General features: G+C 35.1%; 1 protein-coding gene across 24 annotated transcripts in view; it reads right to left on the minus strand.

Annotated features, from left to right (window-relative positions):
- PDE1A (phosphodiesterase 1A) overlaps positions 1-12842 on the minus strand; it is a 347596-nt gene that overhangs the window by 112659 nt on the left and 222095 nt on the right. For 2 of the 24 annotated variants that reach the window (XM_085000037.1, XM_021075598.2), the window contains one exon: positions 8407-8521. The exons of 21 other annotated variants lie outside the window; for them this stretch is intronic. In XM_085000037.1, coding sequence (XP_084856163.1) covers positions 8407-8438 — 32 coding nt within the window. In that variant the 5' untranslated portion in view covers positions 8439-8521. Of the gene's footprint in view, positions 1-8406; positions 8544-12194; positions 12509-12842 lie in introns of those variants that run through there. One more of the 24 variants, XR_014829877.1, reaches the window with a different exon arrangement.

Here is a 12842-nt window from a genome sequence, read left to right on the forward strand (position 1 = left end):
GTGGAATTTTTCCAATTACAAAAAATCATACAAATAAGAAAACCTAAGAAGCAGAAATACTTCCAGGGTAAATACTATCAAAATCTTATCAGGGCGCAGATAAACAGAAAAGTCCCCTGTTACTCTTGACACTCAGAGGTAGGAACATTGGCGTCATTTAAAGAGGATCTCTTGAAAGATCAATCCTTCTGTTGGGATGTAATTGGTGGCATTATAAGTGACAAACTGACTTTGAACAGGTTGAGAAGGGCTTTTACTGCGAAGGTCATATAGATAAACATATTTTAGCCTAATTTGAGTGGTTCTCTCTTCCCTCTCTCTTCCCTCTCTTACTTTCCTTAACACTCTACCTTTCTCCTTCTCTCTCCCTGCCCCATGTACATATGAACACTCTGACTTTCAAGATAACACTAAAATTGGAGGATAAAAAAATTCATGTTTGATTTTGCAGAACTTTCCTTGCCTCCATAGAAATGTAACTTCTATATACATGATCTCTCAGGATTGTTGGAAATAATTCTTTCCTTATGAGATCTTAGGAATGTTATCTTGACATTGACAGAAGCAATTCTGAGAATGCATCATCACTAGAATAAGCTACTGAGTCCCAAATTTAGTGTAGCTTAATGATATGAAGAAAAAATAAAATACTCCCGAATGAATTAGTAACATTCTGAGAGAATGTAACAACTGTGAATTTAATACTTGAAATTGATTACGAGTATGATGTAAGATGGTAAGACAATCAGCAGAATAGTGTAGATCACTTTAAATAAGCAACTGCAGGAGTTTTTGGAGCATCAAGGGGAAGAGACAGAGTTCCCAGATCCTAGCAGCTTTGGAAGTTTCTGCAGAAGAAAGGAAAACCAATAGGCTGTCTAGGAGGGGCACCTGGAACAAGAGACGAAGAGACACAGCTCATACAAGGAGACTTCCTAGGGGTAGGGAGGGAGGGAGAAATATCCTGGCTTTTCTCTTCCTCCTCATCTAATCCTAGAGTCTCCTGACAACATCTGCCTCTGCCAAGGCCAGCCAGATGCCAGATGACATAGAAATTCAGCTGTGATCATACAGAACAGAGCAGGGATAGAACAAGGAATGGATCCAAGGGCAAATAGATCATAAACCAGAAAATACAGTAACCAGAAAGTGTCAAAAATATTTTCTGAGATTTGGCAATAAGGGCAGAAATGAGGGTGACATATTTTCTCTGTCATACTAGGGAAAATCCAATAAAGGGTTATCTAGAGCAATGTATTTAGTTCAGTTTGTTATTGACTAAAGGATCCAGATTTATTTTGGCAATTCTGGGTCTTTTATGGTTCCATATAAATTTTTGGATTGTGTGCTCTAGTTCTGTGAAAAATGTCATAGGTAATTTGATATGGATTGTATTGAATCTGTAGATTGCTTTGGGTAATATGGCTATTTTTACAACATTAAAATTTTTCCAACCCAGGAGCATGGAATATCTTTCCATTTCTTTGAATCCTCTTTAATTTCCTTGATTAATGTTTCATAGTTCTCAGTATATAAGTCTTTCACCACCTTGGTCAGGTTTATTCCCAGTATTTGATTTTTTGGGGTGCAATTTTAAAAGATATTGTATTTTTGTATTCCTTTTATAATATTTCATTGTTAGTATACAGAAATGCAACAAATTTCAGCCGTAATGTCCATCACAGATGAATGGATTAAGAAGATGTGGTATATATACATAATGAAATACTACTCAGCCACAAAGAAGAACAAAATAATGAGATGTGCAGCAACATGGTTGGAACTAGAGACTCTCATAATGAATGAAATAAGTCAGAAAGAGAAAGACAAATACCCATATGATATCACTTATATCTGGAATCTAATATATGGCACAAATGAATCTTTCCACAGAAAAGAAACTCACAGACTTGGAGAATAGACTTGTGGTTGCCAAGAGGGAGGGGGAGGGAGTGGGATGGACTGGGAGCCTGGGATTAACAGATGCAAACTATTGCTCTTGAGTAGATAAGCAATGAGGTCCTGCTGTATAGCACAGGGAACAATATCTAGCCACTTGTGATGGAACATGATGGGGGATAATTATTGAGAAAAAAAATATATATGTATGTGTTACTGGGTCTCTTTGCTGTAGTGTACAAAATTGACAGAACACTGTAAACCAGCTATAATGGAAAAAATAAAAATCATTAAAAAAAAGAAATGAAAGCACTTTTTATCTGGTGGAACAATCTCTCAAGTTTAAGACCTTGTTAGACACTGTGAAGTTGTGCATCTAATCCAGCAATCTTATCACAACATTGCCCATATACATCCAGCTTCTTAAATGACTTTTCTGCTTACTGATTCCTTTGGTATTAATGATTTAAGCAAAAATTTGCCACATGCTTAATTTGTATCACTCATAACTTTATTTTTTGGAAAAATACTTTTTAACAAAAGTATTACAAAATTTTGTACAATTTATCCCATTACCCTCAACATGCATAACAATAAAAATGCAGCTAAATTCAAAGGACAAGTATAATAACCAGAAAATATTTCATCTCTCTCTTCCCTAACCGTTCTCTCTCTTCCTTCCTTTCCTTTCCTTCCTTCTTTCCTTTCAGAACTAATAAAGACATGTCTTCCATGAGTTCCTAGAATGTAGGTGAAAACAATAATTGGCCCTAGAAAAGATCCTCCAAATAGCTATTCTTTGGGGAAAATGCACCTCCTAACAAATTCACACCGCAGTAGAGCTATGCTCACCTATGTGAGTTTTTGCTTACTGAAAATACAACACAGACCAAGCATGGATCCTGTCCCAGAAGCCCACCATAGTCTCATTACTTAATCGCAGACAGAATTCTCGACATATTTTTGCTTCTAAGTCCTTAACTTTTCCTAACAGAGGTAAACAAGGCAAGACAGATTTCTGATTTTTAAAAATGAAATGACATGCTAAACAATAAGAAAACTGTTCTAAGCTGATTTTTCCAATGATCTTTTTTCAGGGAATTCTCAGTTGTCTGAATTTTCTTGCTAGAGAGTTGTAGGAGGCTAGGGTGCTCACATTAGGTGTTTTCTGCACATTCTCCCAAGATAAATGAAGTTCCGTCTGTACTGAGATGCACTGCTACAGAGTTTCAGCAGGTGTTTCAGATGAAATTAAGTGGCTCCGTGACACAATAATGTGGTATGAAAGACTATCAGAAAGCTCTTTACCTGGAATGGTTGACAAAATCAATAAAGGTCCTTATTTAACTACTGGATCCCTGTCATAACTAGGTTACTTGAGTGCCTGGCAATTGCTACTCTAGTTACAGTCAATTTAATGTCAATCAGTCCAAAGCACTAGGCATACGTCAAAATCCATGTCCTTTGTGACATATTTAACCTACTGGATCTTCATATTTCTGGAAGATCAAGATTTCTTCAGAAACATCCTTAGTACAGTGATTAAAAAGGTAACTTCTTGAGAAAATCTTGAATTCTTAGCCCTTTCTTTCATCCCTACAGAGATTTCAACTCACATCAAGACAAGGGCTAATTTGTAAACACATTAGTTAAAAATGTGATTTAATATGCTTAAATAATTGAATCAAGACTTCTTTTATATATTATTTTCAATTATGGTCTATCCCAGGAAATTGGATATAGTTCCCTGTGCAATAGAGTAGGACCTTATTGTTTATCCATTCTAAGCATAATACTTTTCATCTACTAACCCCAAACAGTCCATCCCATTCTGTCCTCCCTCTCCCATGGCAACCACAGGTCTGTTCTTTACGTCTCTGAGTCTGTTTCCATTTTGTAGATAGGTTAATTTATGCTGTATTTTAGATTCCAGAGTCAAGCCCTCTAATTTCAAAGTTTCTAGTGGTTATGGCACGCTCAACAATTTGCCAGGGCAAATGACCAAAGGCATAAACTTTTGACATTGTTTTTCCCCCAGATCTTTAAGCAGAAATTTTGACCCAAAAGCTTCAATTCTGTATTGGTAGTCTCTGACAGAAAGAAGGTTCAGTATTAGAATGGGGTCCTCGAAGAAGCACTAATCAGTAAAATTGAAGTTTCTATATATCAGAGATATTTATGAATCACTTTGATTCTTTAGTAGTCCTACATGGTTTTGATCTGGGGTATATGGTAAATGAAGATATTGTTTATGCTTTATGAACAATATTTCAAGATCATATAGATACTTATCAGTGTTCAAAATCAAAATGAAACAGTAATTCGGGAAGTCTGAATATAAGTGTAGGCTTAGAAGTCAATATGATACCTGCTTAACTTTCCAGAGTCCTCACCCTGATAAACTCAATCCCATTCTCTATAGTAGCTCAGCAATGGTTAATTCAGCAGCAGTAGGGAGAAAAACCTGGTAGAACTGACCAACCCAAGAAGGCTTGAAGTTCTTTTATTTTTATTTATTTTTTTTTAAGTAGGCCAAGCATAGTTTAAGCAGATTTAGGTGGAATGGTGAGAACACAACCATTAATGTAAAAGCTTAAAGTTGAAATTCCAAGGTTCAACTTCATTTCTTTCTTCTTCTTCTTCTTCTTTTTTTTTTTTTAAAAAAAAAAAAAAAACTCAGAAAGCTTATATTGGCAAAGAACAGAAACTTTCATAGTTTCTTGGAGATTCACCATAAATTATCTGCTATTAAACAATAACTGGAGTATAAAGAACATAAGGTATCTAAGTAGGATTCTGAAAAAGGAGAATTTTTTAGCTTGGTTTTTATTATATAAATTATATTTATTATATCTATTATTAAATAAACAATGAATATTCACTGTAAATAGGCAGAGAATGAGCAGACTTTCAACATTAGTCTGTAGTAGGAGAAAAAGTACCATTCTGTAATTCTTAGCAGGCACAACCTAAATTTATTACAATATATAAGAACTCACAAAGTACGCCACCACCCAGAGGGCTCTTTAACACATGTAATAAGGTAAAAAGGTTACTCTTTTTGCTTCCTTATGTATTTAAGGTCCCTACACCTTTGGGCTTAACAGCTAGCTATGTCTGTTTTCAACTTCCAGATAATCACACAGTATAGAAGTTGGATCTATCTTTTGTGTTCTGAGAGTTAGAGAGCAATAGCCAGGTACCAAAGTCAAAGACTCATTTGCTCTCATTCTTAAGTGTGTTTCCCTGGGGAGCCAATGACCAACTAAAATAGAGTAGTTTTGGTTGCTGGGAAGAGTGCTATCTTCCTTATAGACTGTACATTCATGGATGCAACTTCTAGAAATCCCGCTTTCCTCTTCTTTTCATAGTGAATCAATCCTGGTTTCCTACTCTGTAGCCTTTGAGGCTTTAAATTTATAGCATCTACCTATTTTAAGGAGAAGATATTTGTAAGATTTAAAATATGATGGTTTTCCTTTTATTCTTTTCATGTTCTTTGGACTTTAATTTTAAACATTTTTCCAGAGTAAATCATGGACAAAATTAAACACACATATTTATAAATACATAATTTAATATTATATATATTTGAAATCCTCTCCTAAAAATTGGCAGTTTATTCTCCACCCAGTCTGGCTCTATAGTCTGTTCACAAAAGATATCTATTTTAAAATATTTTCGTTGTTTCTTGTGGGACCTTTCTCCCTATTTTTAGTGGTATATATAGTTTTCTAATTCTAGACTTATAAATATTGGGTATTACCCCTTAGCTTCCTGTTATGATAGATGAGGATTTAGGTGTTTTACATGTTTGACTGACCATTTTGCCTTACCATAAATTCCCATACTCTTCCATACAACTCAATTTAATAATCAATGTTTACATTTTAATGGTTATGTATGTAATGCTCATCACATGGTCAAATAATATATAATGATTATGTTTCTGCTCCTGGATTTGTAAAAATTTCCTGAAGTTATGAAGCACTTCATTTTTTTACTACCATTGTTTTCTCTATGTCTATGCTAAATTTTTTCCCATAAACCCCATTTATATCTGCCAAATAGCAATCGGCAATTCCTCCTGCTGTCCCAGGGCTCTTCATCTTCTGGTGCAAATATGGATGAGCCTTTCTCCAGATCTGAAACATAGCTGTCATCCTGAGACCTCCCTTGGCCACACTCTCAAATGGTATAGAGACCCTGTTTCTGGATTCTGTGATTTCTAAGTTCTCTCCTGTTTTGCTGGAAAGAGCATATTCTCCAACAGTTTCTAGGAAAGTGTATATACGACATAAATGTTTGAATTGCTACTAAAATCTTTTTGCTTTCTTCTCATCTGATTGACAACTTTACATAGTATTCTAGGTCAAGAATCATTTTCTCTCAAAATTTGAAAATTTTGCTTCATTTCTTCTGTTAAAGGGAGTTCTGTACTTGGTCACTCTGTTCTGTTCTGACAGTCCTGTTTCTATATTTCCAAAATTCATTAAAACATCCTACTAATGCTTTCAATTTTTTCTCTTTGATTTTGTAGGTTTATAGAATTTTACTCTTCTACTATCATTTTAGGGGAGGTCTCAAATGGAAGAGAAAATAGACACATGTGACAATCTACTATCTTTACTCAAAAGTAAGCATTTCCTTTTCTTGCTACCTAAATTAACCAAAAGAAGATAATAAAGTGAAGCTAAGATGAAAACTCACTTTTTATGATGTACTTAAAGAATTAAACAAAAAATTCATAATGAAGCAGGAAACTTACAGGGCTGGTGCAAATGGGCACAACCCATTTGGTATCAAAAAAAATTTACATAGTGTTTTTCACAAACACACTTTTTCTGGGGAAAAAAAAAATGTCTGGATAAACAAGGAATAAAGAATTATAGCTAGGGAGTTCCCATTGTGGCTCAGCAATTAAGAACCCAACTAGTATCCATGAGGATATGGGTTTGATCCCTGGCCTCATTTAGTAGGTTAAAGGATCTGGTGTTGCTGTTAGCCGCGATGTGGGTCACAGACGCGGCTTGCATCTGATGTTGCTGTGGCTGTGGTATAGGTCAGCAGCTATAGCTCTGATTCGGTCCCTGACCAGGGAACCTCCAAGTGCCACAGGTGCAGCCCTAAAAAAAAAAAGAAAAAAAAATTATAGCTAAAAGTCCATTCAGATAGTAGGGAAAACTGAGTTTGATTTAGAAACTTAGATCTTGATTTGCATGTAATTCAACAGTTTTTCCACTTCATTACTCCCATCCACCCCCATGACTCTACGACTATGAAGGCTGAAGGAGACATATTCTAAGGGAGTCTGTGTACGCTAAAATGCATGACTCACCTTAATTTGTTAATTTTAGCATTAATTTTCTGTCTTCATCAGTTACTTTAGCATCTTCATGTTAAGGTGTGATATTGTTTCATGTTCTGTAACACAGATGCTGGTTTTCTACTGTAATTTGCTTTTAACATGTCCCATGAAAAAATTATGCTGGGAGCTCCACTATGGCGCAGCAGGTTAAGGACCCAGCATTGTAACTGCAGTGACTCAGGTCACTGCTATGGCACAGGTTTGATCCCTGGCCTGGGAATTTCTACATGCCTCAGGAGAGGCCAAAAAAAAAAAAAAAAATCATGCTGAAGAATGTCATAATGAGTGCTTTGTCTTAGTGGTATTTAAAAGAACATTACTTTTCAAAGAAACTACTTAAAACAAGACTGTGGAACAAACAGCTATGCAGCTTTAAAATGATACCGATAAAATAGCAAAGTAATGCGAGGAAGCCTATCTGAATGCTAAACATATGGACAAGAAGACTTGATCTCAACTCAAGTAAACAACTGCCTCATGAACGAGCCAGATGTTGAGCCACACTGCTGCTGCTACTTCTGCTAGGAAAGAGAAAATAACTATGTACACTCAATGTGCATTATATTCACCAGACAGAAGATAACTGAAGAAAGCAGTAGAAGGTGACAAATATCAGTACAAACAAATGAGGTTGAAAACATGTGATTATTTTTTAAAATTATCTTTCTTAATGGCTACTTAGACTGCTGCACACTCAATCTGATTCAGCAAGTGAGCAATGACCAAAAGTGGAAAATATATTTTAATGCAATGAGTAAACTTTGATTCAGCTTCTAACACTACAGCCACATGTTTTTGAGTTTAATGTTAAATGCAATTAAAATATTAAAAAAATAAACCTTGGACTAAAATGTTGAAGATAAGAAATCAATACATTATCAATACAGTTTTGTATGCTTTTTATTCACCATTTAGATTATTCCCTCCATACCTAAGATTTTCTATCATCTGAAACCATGCACACTCAAAACAGTGATGCTGCTATTGCAGACAGGATGATAGTACTACCTAGTTTAATCTTGAAATGGAAGTAGACCCATCCACTTAAGTCTGGTGATTCAATGCATTCATACCATAGAGAAGATTTTTCATCATAATATTACTTTTCTACCACTCTTCCCCTCACTTGTCCTTATTACCTTCTTTCTTTTGACCGTTCTCCTTTAATCATTCCCTGCTATGTAAGTCGTCCTCCTCCATTTCCCATGCTCAACTAGGTTTTGGCTAATCTTCAGCTCCAAGAGTAGATGGTCACTGTCAAGGGAATCATTTTATCCTTTTTTTTTTTTTTAAAAAAAAAAAACCCACCATTATTGAGATATATTTAATATATAAAAATGCACATATGTAAGGCATGCAACTTGATGTTTTGATATCCATATGCATTTAAAAAGATCATAATTAAGCTAAATAACTTATCCATCACTTCAGTGTAGTTACTTGTGAGTATATATATGTGTGTGATGAGATTTATTTTAAAGTCTATCTGCTTAGAAAATTTTAATTATACAATATAGTATTGTTAACTGTCGACTTGATATACATGCATTTTTCAAATTGGTAATCTTTCCTTCAGTTTCCATCTTTTAATTACCAATCATCTTCTGTAAGAAAAACTTTTTGCATATATGAAATTCACCCCTTTGAACTATTTAGGTCTATAGGTGTCTTTGTTACTATTATATACAGCTTACAGTAACTTTAGCTCAAGTATACAAAACAAAAAACACAGCATAAAAGCATAACTTCTCACTGAATTTCACCTCTTAGTTCCATTGTACACAACATTCCTAAGGATCCTAGTACTGGCATCCCCTTATCCCCACATCTCATATCCTAACACTGAAGTTTCCTATTAGTTGTTTGTGTGTATTTGTAAACATAAGCCCCCAAATTGGCATTATTTCCCTACATATACCAAGAATTTAACTGATTATTTTGTAATTTGTAAATGATTAATCCAATATAAAAATATAGTCTACATGCATGTCTTATGTCATAATAAATCTCTTAGTCCTAAATTACCACTGGCATTCCTGTTAAAAAAATATTTAAAATCTGTAGGAAAATCATAAAAATTACTTGTCACAAAAACCTTAATGGAATATTCTCAATTTTAAAATAAGGACATTGAGGCTTAAAGTTTTAACTAGGCTGTCCACATCCACAGTTAAATAGTAGAGGGGGCAACTCTAAAACTAGTCTGTATTTCTGAAAATTCCATGTTTTTTCCTTCTATACAAAGATAGATATAAGAAAAAGATTACGTATAGAAAATACCTTGGAGTTCCTGTTGTGGTGCAGTGGTTAATGAATCCAACTAGGAACCATAAAGTTGCAGGTTCGATCCCTGGCCTTGCTCAGTGGGTTGAGGATCCCGCGTTGCCATGAGCTGTGGTATAGGTTGCAGACTCGGCTCGGATCTGGCATTGCTGTGGCTGTGGCGTAGGCCAGTGGCTACAGCTCTGATTCGACCCCTAGCCTGGAAACCTCCACATGCTGCAGGAGTGGCCCTAGAAAAGGCAAAAAAAAAAAAAAAAACAAAAAAAAAAACAAAAAAAAAAACTTAAATTTTTTTTAATTTTAGGGACACACTTGTAGCACACACAGAAGTTCCCAGTCTAGGGGTCAAATCAGAGATGCAGCCTATGCCACAGCCATAGCAACACAGGATCTGACCCATATCTGTGACCTATACCACAGTTCATGGCAATGCCAAGATCCTTAATCCTCTGAGCAAGGCCAGGGATAGAACCCACATCCTCATGGATACTAGTTGGGTTTGCGACCCAGTGAGCTACAACAGGGACTCCCAAATACCTTAGATACTGATCATTGTAAGGAAGCAATAGGGAAGAAATATTTTCTTCTCAAATCCTTACATTATAAACTGTCAATTTCTTAGGCAATCATTCCTAAGGTTTAGTGAAAGTAATAGCAAAGTAAATAGTACTGGGTGTCTGTTGAGTGTTCATATATATATATAGGACTTATATGACTATATATATATATATATAGTCATATAAGTCCTATGCTTAGTAGTAAATGGTCACCTACATGGCATAATTGCAGTGATTCTTATGGATAATCATAAATCAAGAATAACACAACACATTACTTAAAAGGAGTCTACCTTATCAATATGAGAAAATGGTTTTGGTATGAAGAGAATCTGTGTTTCCTACATACACACACACACACACACACACACACACACACGCGCACGCACGCACGCACAGTTTATAGCTCAGTGGCAGCTTCCATTAATTGCTATACAATACAAACTCTCAGGTTTGAGAAAATGATAAAACAATGTGGGGCTCTGGAAATCTGGTTTATTTATGAAACTATTTTTTAAAGAAATCTTTTCAACTATTAACTCAGAACAAATCATGAGTGACCATTAGTTTAACAAGAAAAAAACACAGATTTGACTTTTTTCTGGATAGAAACAAAAACCCCTTGCATCCAGAAGAAAATAAGTCATTTTTAGGAACTGCAGTCTTGACCCGAAAACAAAAGACACAAAAGGGCATCATTGTAACTTGGCATTTTTGGACACAAATTTAAAGACGATAAAGTGAAAGCCAGACAAAAGAGAATGATCTTGATTAGATTAGTGGTTAGCCACAACTCCATGGCAACACACCCACGCTTGTGAAAAGCATCATTTCTTAAAAGATTGTACATTATCAAACCTCATTTCAACATCTTGTTCTAAGGATGGTGCAAAATGTCAATGACACCTCACACCTAATGGCAATTAGAATAACTGGGGCATTAGAAGCTCGAGGTGGTTCTGCAATAGTAAAGGTTACTACAGTCAGGTACATATCTTCTTTTTCTCCCAAGTACAACTAAATTAGGTCCCAGCTTTCAAGCAGTGACCTTAAAGACCTGACCTGTTCTATTGCAGGAAAGCATATATAATGAGTTTAGGAATTCAATAGGCAGTAAGGTAAGAAGTTAGCTGAAATGGAAGAACCTGGGGATGTGCTACTGGCAGGAAGGGTTAAAGTCCCACCAAAGAACCACTACCTATAATTTTAAATTCTAATTTAAGGAGTCTGGACCTTACATTATATGAGGGATTTTAGAAAATGGACATGATGAAAGCAGTTTTTGATAGGTTTTATATAGCTTAATTCTTAGCTAGAAAGAATCTTAAATCCAGAGTAATATTTATACTTATAAGCAAGTAGTCACATTAGAGGATTTTATTGACTGATGTATTAACTTAGATAACCAAGGATTATAATACAAAATTTGCTCAAATTGAGAAAACTCAGAAACTTTAAGAATCATTGGCTACTTTATTTTCATGATCTTTGCTATGTCATAATAAAAATATATTTTGAAAGAAAATTAATATAAATGGAATTTCATTATAATGTTATTAACTATCAGATATGAAACAAATTGGTGTTGATTTAAGTGGACATGTTGGCTAATATTATTCATAAGGATAGAAAAAAATGAGATTACTCTCATCTAAGTCAACAAAAATATAAGTGGTGAGTTTTTAAATAAAATCCTCTTTTCTAGATTTTTAATCATTTTTTATACAAGCTTTCTCTCATCAATGTATAAACACACTGAATATTTTCCCATAAAATAACTGCTGATACTTATTAAATGTTTATATTGTGTCAGAAACTTTTTTAAGTGCTTTACACTTATTAACTCATGTGATCTCAAATCAATCCTATTAGGTAGTTTACATTTCTCTTGATTTTATAATGAGGAATCTGAGTGTATAGGAGGTTAAGTAGCTTGCCCAAGATCACTCAACTAGTATGTAATTTCTTTGACAGGCAGACATGCAGTCTTAAATGTTGTATTATCTTAAATATTGTACTTAAATATTGGATCATCCCTATGCCTTTCTAGCTACTATTATTGCACTCCTTTGCCTTCACTTTATTACCAGACTTCCACTTACCTCTGATCCACTCCTCAGGGCCTGCCTTCCACCTCTACCATGGCATTGCAACCAGGCTTGCTTATACCGTCATGATTTCTTGATGGTCACATCAAAGAATTTCTAGGTCCTTATGCTTTTCAGACTCGCTGCAGCATGTTTCACCTCTGAACACTTTTTGAAATGTTCTCCTTTCTTGTTTTCTTTGGCATCATTTTATCTTGTTTAGTGTGCTAAAGTTTTTTTTCCTCAATTCCTCCTCTTTCTCTCTAGGTGTCCTTGCAGTAAAACAGAGTGAGTGGAGTATAACCCTTCCCTCCTTAACATCTGCCACATTGATGTTGACAATGACCAGGTGAGTTGCTTTGAGCAATGCAATGCACATCTTGAAACAAGTGGCATTCTTGAATGTATTTGCAGTTCAGCTTGTCCTTGTAGGCTCGGTAGTAGCAGGTGGCTAATAACAATGAGGAAACACGTGGAACACACCTGAATATAACCTACAGTTTGAGGACATGGTGAGCTGATCCCAGATGAGTTCAGCAGAGACACAGCAGACTTGCAGATCCATGAATAAGAAATCAAATATTTAAAATTAAATGTTGTAAACCACCTGGAAGTTACAGGTTCAACTCCACTACTTAGTGTGGTATT

Source organism: Sus scrofa, chromosome 15, assembly GCF_054392235.1.
Source record: "Sus scrofa isolate SSC_HxYL_T2T_F1_AM1 chromosome 15, Sscrofa_HxYL_maternal_Yorkshire_Landrace_v2.0, whole genome shotgun sequence".
NCBI lineage: Eukaryota > Metazoa > Chordata > Mammalia > Artiodactyla > Suidae > Sus > Sus scrofa.